General features: G+C 54.2%; 1 protein-coding gene across 1 annotated transcript in view; it reads right to left on the bottom strand.

The window, feature by feature from the left end:
• RNF17 (ring finger protein 17) overlaps positions 1–23,535 on the bottom strand; it is a 3,777,565-nt gene that overhangs the window by 1,953,519 nt on the left and 1,800,511 nt on the right. The window contains exon 20 of the mRNA XM_069639339.1: positions 802–952. Coding sequence (XP_069495440.1) covers positions 802–952 — 151 coding nt within the window. The remainder of the gene's footprint in view (positions 1–801; positions 953–23,535) is intronic.

Here is a 23,535-nt window from a genome sequence, read left to right on the forward strand (position 1 = left end):
TCCTCTTATTTAAGGACGAAGAATGAAACCATGAATAGTCACTTTGGGAGCGAGATATATTTTGGTGCGTCCGGACCAGACGACAGTCTACTTCCTTCATCTGCTACATGACAGAAGACTTCAAAGTGTTCATTTTTGCCATCCCTAGGCAAAGAAGTTAGTACATTTTCTGGCATGCTCCTGCAGGGTTCTTCAGTTCATGGATTAGCATGACTTGTAATCTTCTGGATCGTGTTGCTACAACAAAATGTATAGGCAGATCATAGGAGTTTAGGAGACAGATATCAGTCTCCCAGAATCCACACGACGCAATCAGAAAAGTTAAGCTGAGCGCATTCCAGAGTGTACAGAAAAAAAGCACTGAGGTATTTTGGTGCAGCAGCTCTGTGTATACTGGTGTTGAGATCACATCCAGTGTTGGGCATGAAATGGTGCTGAAGAGACCCGATTCAGTAGCCACACTGCACCCCTCTGGTGTTGAAACAGTTTCTGAAGGCAGCTGGCACTGGAGATAAGAATATCAGATGAGGAACCTGTTGTAAGAAGGAATCTATTAGAAATGCAAAGTCTATTGCCTTCCATGCATGTGCTTACCCTGAATAACAGCATGAGCAAGCAAATGGCATATTCGTTTGTGAGGTGGATCGACAATGCCTGCATGACATGAGTGTTGGGGCATGGCCTAAGAGCTGGATTAGTCCAAGACAGCCATCCCCTTCTTAATCATAGCACTCGTTTTCAGCAATACTAGATACCCAACAAGGTAAAACCTAAAATGGTCAACAAACCCATGCTACTTACTGATTACTTCTGCTCTGTACCACTCATGGTCATACATAGCAATACAAGCTTGTCCCTTCAATGGGCAGAGAATTTCCAAATTGTCTCCATCTTCACTGGCATACACTTCTTGAATATTCTTTACAACATTCAGATACTCCAAGGTATCAACCTAAAATATTAGGAAATTAAAATTTCAAATTACATTTTCAAATTTAAAGCACAAATGACTGGGTGGATGGCGATTTAAAATACAGTAGATTATATGACTGGACAATGCACTGTTTTACAGAGCTTCACTGGGCACCAAATTGAAAAATGATTTCAAAATAGAAATTGGCTAAGGAACAAGTTACTTACCTGTAACTGTTGTTCTCCAGCATGGATTCACATGCTCATGAATATAAGAATACATAGCAGTATACACATGCACAACCACGGGAGGTGGCACAAGGCTCAATATCAAGCAATACAACAACTCAAGATTAAGCAACTCTTACCTCCTCACCAGGCTCACCTTAGGCGAACAGGTTGCGCAGCACTGCCTGGCCGACTCTGGACTCCTCCCTGGAATCCCGGTCGACGCAGTAGAATCTCGTGAAGGTGTGCGTCGACCTCCACGTAGCAGCCCTGCAGATGTCGAGCAAGGGCACACCAGACAGGAACGCCGTAGTAGCAGCGATCGCTCTGGTCGAATGGGCTCTCGGACGGCCGGGCAGCGGTCGGTTTGCCAACCGGTGACAGTGCATGATGCAGCCGGAGAGCCATCTGGAAATGGAAGTCTTCGAGAGAGCCTTCCCTTGATTCACAGGTCCAAAGTTCACAAACAGCTGTGATGTCTTCCGGAAACTCTTCGTGCGGTCCACGTAGAACTTCAGCGCTCTAGTTACATCTAGCGAGTGCAGAGTCCTCTCAGCCGGCGACGAAGGTGACTGGAAGAAAACTGGCAACACCAAGGGCTCGTTGAGGTGGAAGTCCGACGGCACCTTGGGCATGAAGGAGGGGCGCGTCCTCAGCACCACCCTCGTGTCGTGAAAAGTCAAGTATGGAGGCTTGCAAGACAGGGCCTGAATCTCTCCCACTCGTCGGGCAGAGGTGATGGCCACGAGGAATGCGGTCTTCCACGACAGAAACTTCAACGGCACTGAATGCATAGGCTCGAATGGGGCCCCCATGAGCCTAGTTAGTACCACGTTGAGCTCCCACGCCGGGGCAGGGGCCCTCACCGGCGGGAATGATCGGAACAGTCCTTTCATAAATTCCTTCACCAGACGATGAGACCACAAGGACGCCTGTCCTGTAGTTCTGGTGTAACGTGAGACGGCAGCCAGATGTACCTTGATGGAAGCGTGAGATAGGCCAGCCTTGGCCAAAGACAGTAGGTACGGCAATACTTGAGGGGCCGTAATCCGCAGAGGGTTAATCTTCTGTGCACGGCACCAGACAGAGAACCTCTTCCATTTGTGTCCGTAGCACTTGAGAGTTGAGGATGCCCTGGCCTTTGCAAGAACCTCTCTGCAGTCGGCCGGAATGTCGTATCCTCCAAACTCTAGTGCTGCAGGAGCCAGGTCTGCAAGTTCAGCGACTCTGGTTCGTGGTGAAGAATGGCGCCTCCTTCTCTGGAGAGAAGATCCACGTCCGTCGGTAGCCTGACTGGTGTGGACGCTGACAAGTCCAGAAGGTCCGGGAACCAGATCTGCCTCGGCCACGCTGGTGAGACGAGGATCATCCTGCACCGGGACCTCTTGAGCTGGTTGACGAGCCGGAGTAGCAATGGCAACGGCGGGAATGCATAAAGGAACAGGCCGTCCCAGGGGAACGAGAAAGCATCGCCCATGCTCCTCGGTTGGGGAAACCTGCTGGCGAACCTCCGGCACTTGGAGTTCGCCGCCGTCGCGAAGAGATCGATCTGGGGTTCGCCCCATCGTCAGAAGAGTCGATCCACTTGATCCTAACGCAGTTCCCACTAGTGGCACGAGCGCAGCTCCCTGCTGAGTGAGTCGGCGATGGTGTTTTTTATCCCTGCCAGATGAAAGGTACCAGAAACATCCCTTGTGCGATGGCCCAAAGCCACAGATCCTGGACTTCCTTGGACAGGGCAGGGGATCTGGTTCCGCCCTGCTTCCGAATGTAAAACATTGTGGTGGTGTTGTCGGTGAAGATCCTCACCACCTTGCACTTAAGGGACGGAAGGAAGGACCTGAGGGCCCAGAACACTGCGCGGAGCTCCAAGATGTTGATGTGGAGAGTCTTCTCCTCCGAGCACCAAACGTCTCTCGCGTGGAGGCCCCCGGTGTGCGCTCCCCAACCTTCCAGGGAGGCATCTGTCGTCACCGTCACCTGGTGGGCCGGGGCTAGGAAGCCTGTTCCCGCTGTCAGATGAGCGCAGACACCCCACCATCGTATCGCCTGATGGAACGTTTCGTCGAGCGAGATCCTGTCCTCGAAGCTGCCCGTTGTCTGGATCCAGTGGGCGTCGAGGAATTCTTGCAAGGGCCGCATCCGAAGTCTGCAATGGGGCACCAGATAAATGCAGGAGGACATCATTCCGAGGAGGGACGCGATAGACCTCACTCTGGCCACGTCCGTGGCCAGTAGACGTTGCACCTTTCCAAGATGGTCCTTATCCTTTCCTCCGACGGAGAGGCCCGCCGCGCCACTGTGTCGAGCTGTGCTCCCAGAAACAGGGTGACTTGCGACGGGACCAGGTGGGATTTTGGAAAGTTGGAGAACCCCAGGTCCGTGAGCAGCTGGACGGACTTCGCAGTGTGTTCCACGGCAAGCTCCCTTGTCCTTGCCCGTATGAGCCAGTCATCCAGGTAGGGGTAGACGTGGATCCCCTGCAGGCGCAGACGCGCCACCACCGGTGCTAGGCACTTGGTGAACACCCTGGGCGCCGATTTTAATCCGAACGGGAGGGCTTTGAACTGGTAGTGCCGCCCTTTGACCACGAACCTGAGGAACTTTCGGTGCCTCTTTAGAATAGGGATGTGGAAGTAAGCATCCTCCAAGTCCAACGACGACAGGAAATCTACCTCCTCCAGCTGTCCCAGCACGTGCTGGAGGGTGACCATCCGGAACTTCTGTGCCTTGATGTATTTGTTTAGTCGTCGCAGGTCCAGGATGGGACGCCATCCTCCTGTCTTCTTCCTCACGAGGAAGTATCTTGAGTAAACTCCAGAGCCCCGAAGCCTCTTCGGGACGAGCTCGATGGCACCTTTTCTGAGCATCGCCCTTACTTCCAACAGCAGTTGAGGGACGTGATTTGGGGCACTTCTTTGGGAACTCGAGGGCGTGCCCCAGGGCCAGGGCGTCCAGCACCCAACGGTCAGTGGAGATGGACTCCCACACGCCGACGAACTTCGTCAGCCGGCCTCCCACCGGGGTGCTTCGGCGGGGGCCCGACCTGACTGGCAGTTCTATCTTGCTTGGAGGCCGCTTTGCCTCCTTGACCACCTTGGCGACAACGGCGGGATCCACCTGACTTGCCGCGTCCCCTGTAGGACTCCTGCGACGAAGACCTTGCCGCTTGACGGTAAGTAGAGGAGCTGCTGCCGGCTCCCTTGGAGGCACCCGGTCTGCCTCCGGAGCTCCGAAAGAACGGCCGTCGCTGTTGGAGCACACCCAGTGCACAGGCCGTCTCCGTGTCCGTCTTAATCGCCTGAAGGGATTCATCAACCGCCTTGCCAAAAAGGTTGTTCCCATCGAAGGGCATGTCCAAAACCTTTGTCTGAACGTCCTGGCGGAAATCCGTCGCCCTGAGCCATCCTCGTCGTCTCAGGCAAACGCTGTTGCCCAACTGACGGAAACCGGTGTCGGCGATATCTGTAGCCACCGTAATGGCATGGTCCGAGGCAATCTCACCTTCCTGTAAGATTTCCAGGGCCTTAGCCCTCTTGGCATCCGGAAGGAAGTCCAACAGAGGGGCGATCTTGAACCACAACTCCCTGTCGTAGCGGGCTACGATGGCCAGTGCGTTGGCCGCCTTGATGGTCGTCGCTGCAGATGAGATGACTCGTCGTCCCATCGCATCCAGTTTCCTACCCTTGCCGTTCGGAGGGGAGGTTGAGGTCGAGGTCGATGCTCCCCCCGCTTTCTTCTTGGCCGCCGCTGAAACGACCGAGTCCGGGGTAGGTTGCGCCCTAAGGCACAAGGGGGCAGCGTCGGGGACCCGGTACTACTTCTCATACCGGTCCCTCTTCGCAGGAGCCGTGGCAGGGTTCTTGAGGAGGGCCAGCCCCTCATCCCAGAAGTCATCAAGAAGCGGTACGGCGAGGACCGTCTTCCTTTTAGCCTCGCGCCGCTGGTAGAGGAACCCCTCCTTTTCCTCGGGGCAGAGCTGGAAGAGCTCGGATGCCCTGGAGATCATTGCATGGAAGGATCCAATCTCGTTGGGCGGGGACGCCCGGGCAGGGGGCAACGGGGGACACGTCCTGTCGTCGCCTCCGTACCCGTCGTAGTCGTGTCCATGCCTGTATCATCCCCGTGGGTAGTGGACCGGGGGGAAGGCAGAGAAGGCCGCAGAGGCGGGAGAGGAGGCCTAGGATGCGTCGTCCTCCTCTTAGGCGGTGGGCTCCCCGAAGGTCCTGGCTCCAGATCCGTCGGGTCTGGCTCAGGTCCTCCGTCGGGGGAAGGGGCAACCTAGTCCTTATCTCCGAGCATAAGGACTGGATGGCTGACAAAATGGCCACCGAGGTGTCCTGCGGCGCCGGAAACGACGGGAGCAAGGGCTCTTGAGGAGCCTCGTCTGCGTCACCGTCGCCCTCGTTGTCGCCCTCGTCGGGATCCCTCCCGATGGGCTGGGTCTCCTCCACGACTTGGATGAGCTCCTCTTCAGAGGTCGTGTCCGTATCCACGACGGCCACCACCCCCTCGCCCCCTTTTCCAACGAGGACTTCGTAGGGGTCTTCTCGATGGGCCTGAAAGACGACTCCGTCCGCGGTGGCAGGGAGACTCTGGTACCTGAGGGCGCCTCCAGTGGTGTAGCCTCCGCAGGCTGAGCCAGGGCCGCGGCGACATCCTCAATCGAGGTCCTAGCAGGGTGAATCACGGCCAATGTCACCTTCTGTGCGCCTGGGGCCTTCACCTTCGGGGGAGGGTCCGAGCCTCGCTCCCCCTCTGCCGGAGTCTTCGAGATCGAGCGGGGCCTCTCCAGAAGCTTTGCCGGGTTCTCGGACTTTCTCTTACCCGAGCCAGACCGTTGGCTCGCGGTCGATGGCGCCGGGGAGGTTGCGCCCTGCCTGGCAGCCAAGGAGCCCGACCGTTCGGCGCTCCCGGTGCCCGCGGACTCGCAGTGCTTAGCCTTTTGTTGGGACCCCGTCGCCGGAGCACCCTCACAGGACTTAGAAGACCGCTCAGACAACTTCTTCTTCTCGCCTGGCAAGCTCTTACCTTCCAGCCAGTTGGCGAGACGAAGGTGGCGATCCTTCATGGTCCGCTCCGACATGTTTCCACAAAACGCGCAGTCCTTCTCCTTGTGCATCTTGTCCTCATGGAGACAGTAGAGGCATAACAAATGCTCGTCCTCCTTGAAAACGTTCTGAAGCTGGCATCCAGGGCAGGTCCTGAATAGCTTCCCGGGCGTCGAGTTCCCTTTCTCCTGGGCCATGTCCGGGGTAGGCCTCGGAACTTCTGGAATCCTCCAAAAGTGTAACTCGACGAAATCTTCACCCTTGAGGGGCGTACAAAACTCCGAAACGGATCCCCATTGATCGGAAGTAGAAACGGTGGAGCTTGAGGCTCTTTTAACTGAAAAAATGAGAAAATCTCCTGAAAAAAGCGCGAAAACGCAGCAAAGCTCGAGAGCTAAGCACGAGGACTCCCAACACTTGAACGTGCGGTAAAAATCTGAGGATGGCTGCCAGGGGTGGGGCTTAGGGGGAGGGCAGTCATTGGCTGCGGGCAGTATGACCCAGAGACCAGTGATTGGTTACTACTGAGAAAGACAGATCAGAAACGAAACTGATACTGATTTTTTCTATACCGAGGATTCCCGGCCTGACGACGGGGAATATTCATGAGCATGTGAATCCATGCCAGACCCCATGCTGGAGAAAGCAATAGTTTGGGCATGTGTACATCCATTTGTATTTGCCAATCATTAACAGTATAGGGTTTATTACTTTATTTAGTAAAGCAGGAGCAACGCTAAAAAACACTTTCAGCTACAAGGCACCATGTAAAGTAAGGAACAAGTTACTTACCTGTAACTGTTGTTCTCCAGCATGGGTCTGGCATGGATTCACATGCTCATGAATATTCCCCATCGTCAGTCTGGGAATCCTCGGTAAAGAAAAATCAGTATCAGTTTTGTTTCTGATCTGTCTTTCGTAGTAGTAACCAATCACTGATCTCTGCGTCATACTGACCACAGCCAATGACTGCCCTCTACCTAAGCCCCGCCTCTGGCAGCCATCTTCAGATTTGGTAGCACGTGAAGTGGCAGTATGACCAAGTGAAGAGCCGCAGAGGGGTAGGCGGGAGGGTTCGCATGTGAATCCATGCCAGACCCATGCTGGAGAAAAACAGTTACAGGTAAGTAACTTGTTCCTTCTCCAGCATGGCGTCTGGCATGGATTCACATGCTCATGAATATAAGAATAAATAGCAGTACACACATGCACAACCACGGGGGGGTGGTAAAAGGCTCAACATTAAGCAATACAAAAAATTCAACATTAAGCATCTCTTACCTCCTCACCAGGCTCACCTTAAGCGAACAGGTTGCGCAGCACTGCTTGGCCGACCCTGGACTCCTCCCTGGAATCCTGATCGACGGAGTAGAATCTCGTGAAGGTGTGCGTCGACCTCCACGTAGCAGCCCTGCAGATGTCCAGCAGGGGCACACCAGATAAGAACGCCGTAGTAGCAGCGATCGCTCTGGTCGAATGGGCTCTCGGACGGCCTGGCAGCGGTCGGTTAGCCAACCGGTGGCAGTGCATGATGCAGCCGGAGAGACATCTGGAAATAGAAGACTTCGAGAGAGCCTTCCCTTGATTCACAGGTCCAAAGTTCACGAATAGCTGTGATGTCCTCCGAAAACTCTTTGTGCGGTCCACGTAGAACTTCAGCGCTCTAGCCACATCCAGCGAGTGCAAAGTCCTCTCGGCCGGCGACGAAGGAGACGGGAAGAAAACAGGTAACACCAGGGGCTCGTTAAGATGGAAGTCCGACGGCACCTTGGGCATAAAGGAGGGGTGCGTCCTAAGCACCACCCTCGAGGCATGGAAAGTCAAGTACGGTGCTTTGCAGGATAGGGCCTGGATCTCTCCCACTCGTCGTGCGGAGGTAATGGCCACCAGGAATGCAGTCTTCCACGACACAAACTTCATCGGTGCGGAGTGCATCGGCTCGAATGGGGGCCCCATGAGCCTGGTCAGCACCACGTTAAGTTCCCACGCCGGGGCCGGGGCCTTCACCGGCGGGAACGACCGGAACAGTCCTTTCATAAACTCTTTTACCAGTCAATGGGACCACAGGGACGTCCGTCCTGTGGTTCTGGTATATCTGGAGATAGCCGCCAGATAAATCTTAATGGAGGCATGGGCTAGCCCAGCCTTTGCCAGCGATAGCAGGTACGGCAGCACTTGAGGGGCCGTAATCCGTAGGGGGTTGATCTTCTGTGCTCGGCACCAGATAGAGAACCTCTTCCACTTATGACCGTAGCATTTGAGAGTCGAGGACGCCCTGGCCTTTGCAAGAACCTCTCTGCAATCGGCTGGTATATCGTAGCCTCCAAACTCTAGCGCTGCAGGAGCCAAGCCTGCAGGTTCAGCGACGCCGAGTCGTGGTGGAAGATGGCGCCTCCTTCTCTGGAGAGAAGGTCCGCGTCCGCCGACAGCTTGAAGGGAGGGGACGTTGACAAGTCCAGAAGGTCCGGGAACCAGATCTGCCTCGGCCACGCCGGTGCAACGAGGATCATCCTGCACCGGGACCTCTTGAGCTGGTTGTTGAGTCGAAGCAGCAACGGCAATGGAGGGAACGCATACAGGTATAGGCCGTCCCAGGGGAACGAGAACGCATCGCCCATGCTTCTCGGCTGGGGAAACCTGCTGGCGAACCTCTGGCACTTCGAGTTTGTCGCTGTTGCGAACAGGTCGATTTGGGGTTTGCCCCATCGTCGGAAGAGTTGATCCACCTGATCCTGGCACAGTTCTCACTCGTGACACGCGCGCAGCTCCCTGCTGAGCGAGTCGGCGATGGTGTTTCTTTCTCGGGCCAGGTGGAAGGGAACCAGGAACATCCCCTGGGCGACCGCCCAGTGCCACAGATCCTGTGCCTCCTTGGATAGGGCTGGGGATCTGGTGCCTCCCTGCTTCCGTATGTAAAACATTGTCGTGGTGTTGTCCGTGAAGATCCGCACCACCTTGCCCTTGAGCGACGGGAGGAACGATTTGAGAGCCCAGAACACGGCTCGGAGTTCCAGGACGTTGATGTGCAGGAGCCTCTCCTCCGGGTGCCAGAGGCCTCTTGCATGGAGATCTCCGGTGTGGGCGCCCCAACCTTCCAGGGAGGCGTCCGTCGTCACCGTCTCCTGGTACGCCGGTGTCTGAAAGTCCTTGCCCGCCGTGATGTGCGGTCGAACGCCCCACCACTGAATCGCCCGCCGGAACACCTCGTTGAGGGGGACCCTGTCTTCGAAGGTGCCCGTCGCCTGCATCCAACGGGCGTCGAGAAATTCTTGAAGAGGGCGCATCCGTAGTCTGCAGAGGCGCACCAGGTAGATGCAAGAGGACATCATCCCCAGGAGGGACTTGATGGACCTCACCCTGGCCACGTCAGTGGCTAGCAGGCGCTGCACTTTGCCTAGAATGGTCTTCGTCCTTTCCTCCGACGGTGCCGCCAGGCGCCTCACTGTATCGAGCTTCGCTCCCAGAAACAGGGCCACCTGCGACGGCACCAGGTGGGACTTTGGGTAATTTATGGCGAATCCCAGGTCTGTGAGTAGCTGGACGGTCCTCGCAGTGTGTTCGACGGCGAGTTCCCTCGTCCTTGAGCGGATGAGCCAGTCGTCCAGGTAGGGGTACACGTGAATCCCGCGCCGTCACAGGTGCTAGGCACTTGGTAAAGACCCTGGGGGCCGACTTCAATCCGAACGGCAGTGCTCTGAATTGGTAGTGGCGTCCCTGGACGACGAACCTGAGGAACTTTCGGTGACATTTGAGGATGGGAACATGGAAGTATGCATCCTCCAGGTCCAACGACGATAGTAAGTCACCTTCCTCCAGATGTCCCAGTACGTGCTGGAGGGTGACCATCCTGAACATTTGTGACCTGATGTATTTGTTCAAACGACGAAGGTCCAGGATGGGGCGCCAGCCGCCTGTCTTCTTCCTGACGAGGAAGTACCTTGAGTACACCCCGGAGCCTCTTCGGGACAAGCTCGATGGCGCCTTTCCTGAGCATCGCCCGTACTTCCAACAGCAGTTGTGGGACGTGACTTTCCTTCCTGGCCATAGGTGGAACGTGAGGAATTCGATAGAGTGTCCTCTTGCCAGGGTATCTAGCACCCAACGGTCGGTGGAGATGGACTTCCACACGCCGACGAAGTTCGTCAGCCGGCCTCCCATCGGGGTGCTTCGGTGGGGGCCCGAGACCACGGCCGGTTCAGTCCTGCTTGGAGGTGGTGGCCTTGCTGCCCTGGCCACCTTGCCGACGGCGGTGAGGCGCTCCCTGCTTGCTGCGACCCCTGTAGGCCTCCTGAGACGAGGAGCGTACCGCCTGGCGGTAGGATGACGAGCCACCGCTGGTTTCGTTGGAGGCACCCTGTCTGCCTCCGGAGCTCCGAAAGGGCCGTCGTTGCTGAAGGGCTCCTAGGGCACGGGCCGTCTCCGTGTCTGTCTTTATGGCTTGGAGGGATTCGTCCACCGCCTTCCCGAACAAGTTGCTGCCGTCGAACGGCATGTCCAACACCCTGGTCTGGACGTCCTGACGGAAGTCGGTCGCCCGGAGCCAACCCCGTCGTCGTAGGCAAACACTGTTGCCCAGCTGGCGGAACCCGGTATCGGCAATATCGGTTGCCACCGTTATGGCGTGGTCCGACGCCACCTCGCCTTCTTGAAGTATTTCCAGGGCCTCGGACCTCTTGTCGTCCGGTAGGAAGTCCAATATGGGGGCCAGCTTAAACCAGAGCTCCCTGTCATAACGGGCCACGATCGCCAGGGCGTTGGCCGCTTTGATCGTCGTCGCCGCCGACGAAATGACCCGCCGCCCCATGGCGTCCAACTTCTTTCCCTCGCCGTCCGGCGGGGAATTCGACGTCGAGGCTCCGGACGCCGTCGCTTTCTTCTTCGCTGCCGCCGTGACGACCGAGTCTGGCGTTGGCTGGGCCCTGAGGCACAGGAGAGCGGTTTCGGGGACCCGGTACTTCTTCTCGTACCGGTCCCGTTTGGCTGGTGCCGTGGAGGGGTTCTTGAGAACCGACAGGCCCTCCTCCCAGATGTCATCGATTAGAGGCACCGCGATGACAGTCTTCCTCTTGGCCTCCCGGCGCTGATAGAGGAAACCTTCCTTTTTCTGCTCCTCCGGGCAGAGCTGGAGCAATTCGGACACCCTGGCGATCATGGCGTGGAATGAGCCAATCTCGTCGGGCGGCGAGGCCCGTGCGACGGGAGACCCGTTCCGTCGTCGTCGCCGTCAGAACCCGCCGTCGAGCCCATCGCACCGTCATCTCCCGACTCGTGGGAGGATGAGGAGAGAACTGTAGGCCTTACGGGGGCGAGTGGAGGAGAGGGTTGGGTCCTCCGTCGTTTGTTCTGAGGACTTCCCGACGGGCCAGGTTGTGGGTCCTCCGGCCCAGGCCGTGGTAATCTCGTCCTTATCTCAGAGCACAAGGACTGGATCGCAGACAAAATGGCCGCCGAGCTATCCTGAGGCCTAGGTTCCGGCTGCGCCGGAAGGCAAGGCTGCTCTTCCTCGCCATCGTCGTCTTCCTGGGTTATCTCCCGAGGATCTTCCTTACGGGATCGAACCTTCTCGAATTGGACTTTGAGATTCCTCACGGCCTCGGTCAGTTCCTCCTCCGAGGCTGACTCCGAGCTCCAGGAGGCTACCGTGCCCCCCCTCGCTTCTTCCATCATGGTGGCCATGACGATGGGCTGAAAAGAGGATTCCCTCCTTGGCGGCAGGGAAACTCTAGTCCCGGAGGCAGTCTCCGCTGGCGGGGTCTCTGCCGGCTTGGCCAGAATCGCCGCGATCGCCTCGATAGAGGCCTTTGCCTGCTGGGTAGGGGCCTTCACCACCTTAGGTGCGTCCCGGGCCTTCTCCTTAGGGGGAGGGGCGACGCCTCGCTCCCCCTCTTCTGAGATCGGACGGGGCTTCTCCCGAAGCTTAGCCGGGGTCTCGGACTTCCTCTTCCCCGAACCGGAGCGCTGGCTCGTGGTTGACGGTGCCGGGGAAGGCGCGCCCTGCCTGGCGACCGAAGAGCCCGACCTTTCGGCGCTCCCGGAGCCAGCGGACTCGCAGCGCTTGGCCTGGTGTTGGGCCCCCGTCGGCGGGGCGCCCGCACAGGACTTAGAAGCCCGCTCGGACCCTTTCTTCTTTTTCTCACCCGTTGAGCCCTTCTCCAACCAGCTGGCGAGACGGGATCGACGGTCCCTCATGGTCCGCTCCGACAAGTTCTTGCAGAACTGGCAGTCCTTCTCTCCATGAGTCTTGTCCCCATGAAGACAGTAGAGGCATCGCGAATGTTCGTCTTCCTTAAACACAATCTGCAGCCCGCATCCAGGGCAGCTGCGAAACAGCTTGGGTCCGGGTGACGACTCGCGTCCTGGGCCATCTCGAAGTAGGCCGCGAATCTTCTGGAATCCTCCAAGAAGTTGATTCGACGAAATCTTCACCCTTGAGGGGCGTAGGAAAATCCCGTAACGGGTAGCCGTTAACAGGAGTAGAAACGGTGGAGCTTGAGGCTCGATTAACCGAAAAAATGTGAAAATTCACCTGAAAAAGCGCGAAACACGCAGTAAAAGCTCGAGAGCTAAACACAAGGATCCCAACACATGAACGTGCGGTAAAAATCTGAAGATGGCTGCCGGAGGCGGGGCTTAGGTAGAGGGCAGTCATTGGCTGTGGTCAGTATGACACAGAGATCAGTGATTGGTTACTACTACGAAAGACAGATCAGAAACGAAACTGATACTGATTTTTCTTTACCGAGGATTCCCAGCCTGACGACGGGGAATATTCATGAGCATGTGAATCCATGCCAGACCCCATGCTGGAGAAATGATTGTTAAACAATATATAGAAAAAAAGTGCATAAAACCACAGTAAGCCTGCATTAAACTACTGCTCAGCTGACCACCACATTCTCTAGCAATCATATGCACAACAAAAATGCAATCTACATTCCAAATTCGTTTTTTTTTAGAATTACTTTTCAAGTCTTCAAGTACATTTGTGAAGGTATGGAAAATCCCTGACTCCACACTCACAGAAGGTTTAAGTTACTTACCTGTAAATCTTGTTCTCCAGCATGGGTCTTGCATGGATTCACATGCTCATGAATATTCCCTGTCGTCAGGCTGGGAATACTTGGTAAAAAGAATGCAGTTTCGCTTTAGACTGAAAACTGCTTGTTTCCTCTATAGACTACCTTCGTCCTGTGAGTCAAACTGCCCCAGACAATGACACTTGTCCCCCTAATCTCCTCCCCTCGAGGCCAGCTTTAGATTTGTTAATGCATGTAAAGTGGCAGTATGAACCAAAAAGCCATAGAGGGGAAGGACGGAGGGTTTGCATGTGAATCCATGCAAGACCCATGGTGGAGAACAAGAGTTACAGGTAAATAACTTGGACATTCTAGAGCATGGGGTCTTGCATGGATTCACATGCTCATGAATATGATTACACAGCAGTACATATACACAACCACAGGAGGTGGCATGGCTCAACAGAAGCAATATACTTACCCCTGGAACAGACTCAACTCAAACAAACAGATTGCATAGCACCGCTTGGCCCACCCGGTACTCCTCAATGGAATACCTGTCAACGCAGTAGAATCTCGTGAAGGTGTGGGTGGACCTTAATTTTGCAGCCCTGCAGATGTTGAGCAGGGGAACACTAGAGAGTAACGCTGTCATCGCTGCAATGGATCTGGTGGAGTGGGCTATCGGCTGGCCTGGAAGGGGTCTGTTGGCCAGACGATGACAATGCATGATACATCCAGAGAGCCACCTGGATATGGAAGCCTTAGACAGGGCGTTCCTGTGTCCCCAGCCCTACAGATAAGGGGTGTACCGGCCACTTTTAATCCCTAAAAATCAGCAAGTACTCCAAAAAAATAAAAAAGTAGGGAGTAAAAATAATACCAACAACAAATAGGAAACAGGCACGTAGGACCTTGTGCTCCTACTTTCACCCACCCATCTCCATGGAAATATTTGGACAAGCGGAACACAGAGAAATTACTCATTGTAATGTTCTTTCAATGGATTCTTATCCCACAGATTCCTCATTGGATAGATATTCGTTCCAGCTCTGCTGCTTCGGGAAATTTTAGACAGGGCCGTAGTAGACCTCGACTGACCAGTCGATCCGTCTTCCTCGGCACTCGGATCGTTGGTTCCGGACATGACGTAAGGCGTTGTATATAAACTCTGTCACTACACCCCGTACCTCAGCTTCTCCCTTTTTACCCTGAGCCACACTCTGCAGAGGAAAACAGAGATAACATTGGGCTAATAAGCCCATAGAAATTAATAACCATACACGACCGAAGGAGCATAAAAATATGTAAAGACACCACAGGTCAAAGCGTCAGGAAACTTTTGTTTTTTTAAAAGCACATGACAAGCAGACAGAAAAACGGTCACCAAGGACCATCACCAAGTAATCGGTTGAAATAGAAGATGTGCACCACCCATCGGCTTTCTGAGCAGGGATGGATGGAATGAGATGAGGAATCCATTGAAAGAACATTACAGTTAGTAATTTCTCCTTCAATGGATTGCTTTTCTCCCACAGAAACCTTAGCAGTAGATGAAGGAGGCGGGCAGAAAGTTACACCAGAAGGTTTTGCAACACCGACCTCCAAACTGTAGTGCTTAGTGAAAGTATGGAGGGATGACCATGATGCTGCACAACAAATATCCCCAATAGGGACTCCCCTTTGCAATGCAGTTGATGCTGAGACACCCCCCAGTCGAGTGAGCCCTGATGCCTGAGGGCAATTCTTTGCCTGCAGAATAGTAGCATTCCGCTATACAGAAGATGATCCAGTGGGACAAAGTTGGTTTAGTTATAGCAAGGCCCTTGCGGGCTAAGGAAAAGGCCCGAAGGGTTGATCCGCTCTTCTGAGCTGTTCTGTTCTCGCGATATAAAAACGTAGGGCCCTTTTAGGGTCCAGGCAGTGAAACCGCTCCTCCTCTTTAGAAGGGTGTGGTAGAGGGTAGAATACCAGGAGGTCAATGGATTGTAACAAGTGAAACTCAAACAACTTTAGGAAGAAAATCAGGTCTCACTGCAAGTAACATAGAAAAGGTGGCTTGCAGTTCACTCACCCGCCTAGAGGATGAAGTAGGCACTAGAAAGGCTGTTTTCAAAGATAAAAGCCTCAAAGAACATGAGTGCATCAGCTCAAAAGTAGCCGCCATGAGATAATACCAGATTCAGATCCCAATCTGGGACAACAAAGGGAGTTTTCGGAAACGTTTTTATAAGGCCCTTCAGAAATTGTGCCATCACCGGGATCGTGAAATACGAACCTTGATTTGGGGATCTTTTAAACACAGACAATGCTGCCAAGTATCCTTTGACTGTGGCCAGTGACAGAAGGAACTCCATTACTGTAGTGGTGGGGCAACAGATGGGGGTCAATCTTGCGTTCCCTGCACCATACCTCAAATCTTCTCCACTGGCATGCATCCACTGATCGTGTAGATGGTCTGCGTGCCGCCACCAACACCTCCAGAAACTCCTCAGAGCTGTGCCAGACACCATACCTCATCCTCTCAAGAGCCACGCATGTAGGTTGAGGGACTCTGGGTTGGGTGACGTAGCTGACCTTCCGACTGGGTTAGGAGATCCGGCTTTCGAGGCATATGGAGAGGTGGGCAGATGGCTAGATCCAGAAGATCTAAGTACCAGGTCCTCCACACCCAGTCCGGTGCGATCAGGATTATGGATGCTCGGAACCTCTTAAGCTGCCTGAGAACCCAAGGCATGACAAGAATCGGAGGGAAGGTGTAGTGGAGAGGGAAGATCCAATCCACCAAAAACACGTGCCCCAGCACACTGTTCCTGGGAATTTCCTCAAGCAAACCTACTCGCACTAACTGTTGGACTCTGTGGCAAACAGGTCCATGATGGGTACCCCAGCGAAAGAAGACCTCCTATAGGACTTCCTGGAACACTTACCATTCGAGTGAGACTGTGCTCTGCCTGCTCAGAGCATCCGCCAACCTGCTCTTTGTCCTCGCCCAATGAACTGCCGAAACTGAGATTCGGTTCTCTAACAGCCAGAACCACAGCTGCATTGCCTTTGCCGGGGGGGGGGGGGAGAGAGTGCACAACCCCTTGCTTGTTGATGTAGTGCATTGCTACTGTGTTGCTCATCATAATCAGGACATGCATCCCCTCCAGAGATGGAGCGAACGCTCTCAGGGCAAACCTGATGGCTTGCAATTTCAGCCTGTTGATGTGCCATCTGGCTTCGGTAGCTGACCAAAGGCTAGTCACCTGCAAATCCTCACAGTGAGTGCCCCATCCCTTGAGAGACTCATCCGTGACCACTCGGGCCTGTCGCCATGGAGGCCAGAAGGGTTCCCATGCCATGAGATTCCTGCGGTCCACCCACCAGGTGAGGTTGTTGACCACATGTGCGGATACCTTGAGGGGATCCGAGAGAGCTCTAAGGTACTGCGACCACCGACCCCTGAGGAGCCACTGTAGGCTTTCTCAAGCGCAACCTGGCCTCTAGCACTACAAAAATATAGGTCATGAGTCCTAAGAGGTTGAGGAAGGAAGCCGCTGGTAAAGGTGCATGGTTCCGGAACAAGTCGGCCATGTCTGCCAAGCTTTTGACTCGCTCTTCGGGAGGGAACGCCTTCCCTACCCGAGTGTCTAGTACTGCTCTGATGAACTGGAGCCTTTTGACCGGTGTCACCTGTGACTTCTTCAAGTTCAGAAAGAAGCGCAGCCTGTGAAGTAGTAGACAGGTGTCCTCTAGATGAGACAAGACCTGCTCTGCTGACTTCACTCTGATCAGCCAGTCGTCCAGGTATGGGAATACATGAACCCCAAATCTCTACAGCCATGAGCATGGTGAGGACTCTTGGGGTGAACATCATAACAAAGGGGAGCACTGTGAATTGATAGTGCTTGCCCCCTATGATGAACCTCAGGAACTTCCTGTGCTTTCGATGTATCGGCTATGGACAGCAGCCAGTCTTGTAGTTCAAGAGCGTGGAAAATTTCTCATCGTCATAATTCTGAACTTGTTTATGGCCCTGAGGTCCAGAATCGGACAGAGACCTCCTCTCTTCTTGGGTACTAGGGAATACCAACCCGATCCTCTCTGCTCAGGAGGTACCTCTTCCACGGCACCCAGCAACAGGGCTCGTAGTTCTTCCTGGAGCTCCTGTCCCGGTTGCATCAGAAGTGGTTGAGGTCTGTCCGGTAATTTATTTAAGACGGGCAGACAAAAACCCATAACAAACGAGCTGTAAAGCCAAGGCCTCAGAAGAAAAAGTTACTTTCTTACATGGTAACGTTCTTTCGATGGGATGTTCCTCTGATGATCACCACAGCTGTGCTGCATCAGAACATTTTCGGCGTCTGCTTCCTGCATCGATGACGTCGATACGCCTCCTCAAGGGCCTCCGTTGAGCCGACGTCACGGGATGTTATAAGTAGGACGCACGACGCCCGTAGCCTCAGTTGTAATTTTTTCCCAGAACGTGTGCCACCAATCTTCTGCCAGTATGTCTACAGAAAGCCTTGCGTAAACGTAAGCTGCAATAGCATAAGAAATTCTGTAGAGGGGCAGGTCGCAAGGGTGCGATGTGGAATACGTCGGAGGAACATCTCATCGAAAGAACGTTACCAGGTAAGAAAGTAACTTGTTCTTCGAGGGGATTGTGTCCTCTGACGTATTTCACATCTATGACAGACTCCCAAAGCAGTACTAACGTATGGAGGTGGGAAAAGAATTTAGAATTTTAAAATGGCCAATTAAATTGCAGAATAGAGGATCGCCTGGCCAAAGGCCAAATCTTGCCCATGGATAGGATCCAGGGAGTAGTGTTTTACAAAAGTTTGGACAGAGACCCATGTGGCTGCTTCACAAATGTTACAAATGCGAACACCCCTCTGCAAAGCAGTAGAGGCAGCCATACTCCTAGTAGAATGGGCCTGTAAGCCTACCGGAGAGTCCTTATCCGCCAAACGGTAACATTCAGAGATTGTCAAGATAATCCATCTAGACAAAGTCTGCTTATTAATAGCTTGACCCAAACGCCTTCCAGCGTATCCTACAAAGAGCTGATCGTCCACTCTGACCCGGGACATGCTTGAGATGTACAAACTTGAAGCTCTCATAGGATCCAACCTATGGAGCCTCTCCTCTTCCTTACCAGGATGCGGAGGATAGAATGCTAGAAGAATGACCTTCCGGCTCAAATGAAATTCTGACACAACCTTCGGAAGAAAAGAAGGACGAACCCCAAGGACAACCCTGTCCTTATGGAACATCGTGAAAGTTGGCTTAGCGGATAGTGCCTGCAACTCACTCACTCTGCGAGCGGAAGTAACCGCAACTAAGAATACAGTTTTAAAGGTCAACAGTCTCAAAGGACAAGAATGTAAAGGCTCAAACGGAGCTCCCATTAGGAATTTCAGAACCATGTTCAAATCCCAACCGGGCACCTGGAAAGGTGACGGTGGGAACACATTAGTGAGCCCTTTCAGAAACTGAGAAATCAAAGCAATCTTAAAATAAGAACACTCCTCAGACGAGCGCTTAAATATAGACAGCGCCGCCAGGTAACCTTTAATCGTACCCACTTGCAGGCCCTTGTGGGCTAACAAAAGCAAAAAAGACAGAACCACAGGAATGGCACATGAAAAAGGATCCACTTTCTTAACCCTGCACCAGTCGCACAACTTTCTCCAACGGCAACTGTAGAGGGACTTTGTTGCGGGCCTTCTGGCCGAATGCAACACCTCCATCACGTCTTCAGGGAGGTCCCAATCCTTATACCTCAACCTTTCAGAAGCCAAGCATGAAGGTTGAGAGACTTTACCTCTGGATGGAGAACCTGACCCCTCCCTCCCGTGAGAGCGGATCGTCTCGGTAGGGAAGACAGCGTGGAGGGCAGATGGAGAAGTCGAGAAGGTCAGGGTGCCACATTCTCCTGGCCCATGCCGCAGCAATGAGGATCATTCGGGAACCGAACCTCCGCAGCACTTGCGGAATGACGGGGACTGGAGGAAACGCGTACAGCAGTGTGAAGGACCACTCCACTATGAACGCTTCCCCTAAGGCTCCTCTTGGAGGAAATTCCCATGAGCAGAATCGTTCGCACTTCCGGTTGACACTGATGGTGAAGAGATCCACTTGTGGGATCCCCCAAAGGGCAAAGATCTCCAAGAGAATCTCTTGAGCCAGCTCCCATTTGTGAGAGACCGTGCTCTGCCTGCTCAGAGCGTCCGCCACCTCGTTTTCGTCTCCGGCCAGATGAACTGCCGAGATCGAAATTTCCTGCTGGATGGCCCAGAACCAGAGCTGCATCGCCTCTTTGCACAGAGGGAGATACCCTGACCCCCCTTTTTGTTGAGGTAGTGCATGACCACTGCATTGTCTGTCAGAATCAGGACATTCTTCCCCCCCACAGACGGCAGAAAAGCCTTCAGGGCTAGCCTAACCACCCGCAGCTCCAACAGATTGATATGGAGTCTGGACTCCGATGGAGACAGACGATTGCTGACTGTCAATTCGTTAGCATGAGCTCCCCATCCCGTGAGGGATGCGTCAATCACTATCATCACCACGGCCAGGGTAGCCAAAATGGAGCCCCCTTCATCAGATTGCCTTTGACGGCCCACCACAGAAGATCCTGGGCGACCGAGGGCGGCATCTGAACGGGATCCGACATCCTGCCGGAGTACTGTGACCACTGCATCTTGAGAGCCCACTGCAGAGATCTCATCCGCAGCCTGGCCTCTGGCACCAGGAGAATGCAGGATGCCATGAGGCCGAGCAACCTCAAGAACTCGAACGCCGGGATACTCTGGGCATGTTGAAGCTTGTTCACCATCTGCAGAATGTGAGAAGCCCTCACCTGGGGAGGTAAACACAGCCCCAGGGATGTGTCGAGCACTGCTCCGATGTACTGGAGCTGCTGGGTAGGTGTCAAGTGGGACTTCTTTAAGTTGAGGGAGAAGCCCAGCCTATGAAGGGAGTGGCAGGTGACTGAGAGATGATCCAGGACTTGCTCGGGAGAGCGCGTCCTGATCAACCAATCCTCCGGGTAGGAGTAGACGCGACTCCCCCATTTCCTGAGATACGCTGCCACCACCACCATGAGCTTGGTGAAGACCCTCGGGGCGGAGGTCAATCCGAACAGCAGAACCCGAAACAAAGTGCGAGTCGCCAACCGCGAACCTCAGGTACTTCTTGTGCTTGGGATGAATCGGCACATGAAAGTAAGCGTCCTTGAGGTCGAGAGACACCAACCAGTCCTGAAGTTGAAGGGCCTGGAAGACTTGAGAGAGAGAGTAACCATCTTGAACTTGTCCTTCCTGAGGAGCTTGTGCAAACCACGCAAGTCCATGATGGTTCTTAATCCCCCCGTCTTATTTCGGAATCAAAAAATATGGGGAATACCATCCCTTGTTCCTCTCCGCTACAGGCACCAGTTCTATGGCGCCTTTCTCCATCAGGGATTTGATTTCCTGCGCAAGGAGCGGATCCGGACTCCTCAAAGAGATTCCCTGGTGGATTGTTGTGAGGCCTCTGCCAGAAAAAAAGACAGTAGCCGTGGGCTATGATCTCCAGAACCCACACATCTGAAGTAATGGCATGCCATTCTACCAGATGCTGCGCCAGCCTTCTCCCAACTGGCGAACCATCGGACATGGCCTCATGACTGCGCTGAAGCGGCTGCGGCAGTGCCTGAGGGCAAAGAGGCAACTGCCTGAGAGGCTTTGGCTCCTCGAGTACCTTGTTTTCCACCTCTGGTACTCCTACGTTGGCCCCTTTGACTGGCAGCTCCCCTCGATCTACCAAAGGAAGAGTAGTATTGAAAGGAACCTCCCCTCCATTGCTGTCCCCTAGGACGAAAAGACAGAGGTTGGTGAACTGCAGCGCTCAATGACTTCGCTGCAGCTTTGGAGGTCTGCAAACTCTCAAGGCTCTCGTCAGCCTTGCTGCCAAAAAGATGTTCATCTAAGGGCATGTTGAGAAGCCAGGCTTCTACATCAGGAGCAAACCCCAACTTCCGCAACCAAGCAAATCTGTGCATCACAGTGCTTGCCGCCATGGACCGGCTGACACAGTCTGCCACGTCCAGACCCGATTGAACAGATTCACACATGGCATCCTTGCCATCTTATACAAGAGCAAGAAAGCCACCCCGTTCCTCCCCTTCAGGAATATGTTCAGTCGCCAAAGATACACAATTCCACAGAGTGTGAGTGAAACGTGCTAAGGCGCACACAGAGTTGGCTGCCTTCAAAGCCATACCCCCTGAAGAAAATACTTACTTCGCCCAACCGTCAAAACGTTTGCCGTCCCTATCAGGAGGGATCATAGGGTACGACGCCTGCTTTGCTGGGGCTGTAGCCACCTGCACCACCAAATTCTCTGGAGTAGGGTGAGCTGACAAGTAGCAGGGGTCGCTACTGGCTGGACGGTACTTTTTCGGCAACGACTTACCCACTGCCGGGAGACTCTCGGAGAAGTCCAAGCCGCCGCCACCCTTCTTATCAAGGACTTATGAAATGGCAGTACTGAGTCAGTTGGTGGACCTTGGTCCAAGATATCTGTCAGGTCATTCTGCAGAAAATCCACTGGTGGCGCAGACCACCCCAAGTACTCCGTCACCCTCGACATGAGAACCCAGTATGAAGACTCAGCGCGCGTGCCAGGCTCAGGCCTACGGAACTCAACCTCCGGAGAGGTGTCCAGACCACTGGGGTCGTGCAAAGACTGACGCAGGTCTTCCATCTGGCCTTCCACGGAGTTTCCACCGATGCACGGGGTACCTCTGGTAAAGCCTCCTCAAAAACGCGTCGAGGGCGTCTACGGAATCAGCGTCGAGCGTGGCGCCGATGGCTTCGACAAAAGCCTTGAGGCCGGAGCCCCGAGCGTATCCTTCTATGGCCTCGGCACCGATTACTTCCTCGGAGGCGGAGCCTCGAGAGAGTCCCTCGACGGACATGGCGCTGTTGGCGTCGACGTCTTCTTAGAAGACCTCACAGGCTCCGACGGTCTCGAGGGCGTCGATGACCGGGACCTGGAGCAGACATGGCTAGAGCGATCTACCTTGTCTGATCGGGACCTCGAAGGCTCCCGATGATCGCGCCGGCCGCCCGAGCACAAAGGCATGTGAGCGGTGGCCCTAGTGTGCTCCCTGCCGGCTTCTCTCGAAGGCACGGATGGAACGGGGCCCTGCGATTCAAAAATCGACATCTCCTTAGGAAATGCGTCCCATTCCGCAGGAGAGGAATGCTTGTTGGGACAAGCCATCTGGCGGAGTCCTCGGACGAGGAAGGCGACCGGTGACGACGCTTCCGCTAGTGCCTAGAAGAGGAAGAGGAATGGCGGGAACCACTCCAGGACTGAGACCCCCTGGACTTACGCCAACGTGTAGAGTCGCCCTTTGAATCGTTGGTCGAAAGCCCAGCAGATTTTGGGGTTTGGAAACCCTATCTAAAGATAGCTTCTTCTTCCGCTCCCGCAAGGCCTTCGACATCAAAGACTGGCAATCGTCACAGTCATAGGTGGCGTGGTCCTCGCCGAGGCACCAGAGGCAGACGTTGTGCGGGTCCGTAAGCGACATCTTGGAACCGCAGTCCCGACACTTCTTGAAACCCGACCGTGGGGTAGAAGACGAATACATGATATCTTCACAAACAACCAAGTTCGAAGAAGCGATAGAAATCAGAAGAACCGAGGCGTCGCCGATATCTCCAAAGCGAAACTCGTTAGTGAAAAAAACGGAACTGAGGCTACGGGCATCGTGCGTCCTACTTATAACATCCGGTGACGACGGCTCGACAGAGACCCTCGACAGAGCGTATCTACGTCATTGACGTAGGACGCAGATGCCGAAAATGTTCCGAGGCAGCACAGCTGTGGTGATTACCTGTCACAGATGTGGAATACGTCGGAGGACACAATCCCCTCGAAGCAATTTCCTGCCGATGAGGCCAGTGCTTCAACTGCCTGCCAACCAGTAACTTGTGGGAGGGGAAATCAAAGCGACTTAGGTGGCTGGGTTTCCCCCTTGGTGCTGCATGCTGGGCCTTAGAAGGCCCTCTGCCCCATCCAGAGCGCGAGAAACGCTTCTGCTCTTGTTTGTTAGTGTGAGCTGCACTTCGCTGCCACAAGGCACATTACGTCTGTAGCCTCTGCCCCTGGATGCGAAGCTGAAGGCAGGCTTGGCCGGAAGCGCAGCTAGGCCTAAGAATCTAGCAGCGATTTTGGATTCCTTGAATTTTTCTGAGGAATCGTCTGCCTTTTGGCAGAGTTAGAGTTCCTACTCTATCACGGATGGCATGTCCAACAATTTTTCCTGGACATTAGGCGAAAAG

Source organism: Ambystoma mexicanum, chromosome 7q (assembly GCF_040938575.1).
Source record: "Ambystoma mexicanum isolate Mex_15411 chromosome 7q, UKY_AmexF1_1, whole genome shotgun sequence".
Classification (NCBI taxonomy): domain Eukaryota; kingdom Metazoa; phylum Chordata; class Amphibia; order Caudata; family Ambystomatidae; genus Ambystoma; species Ambystoma mexicanum.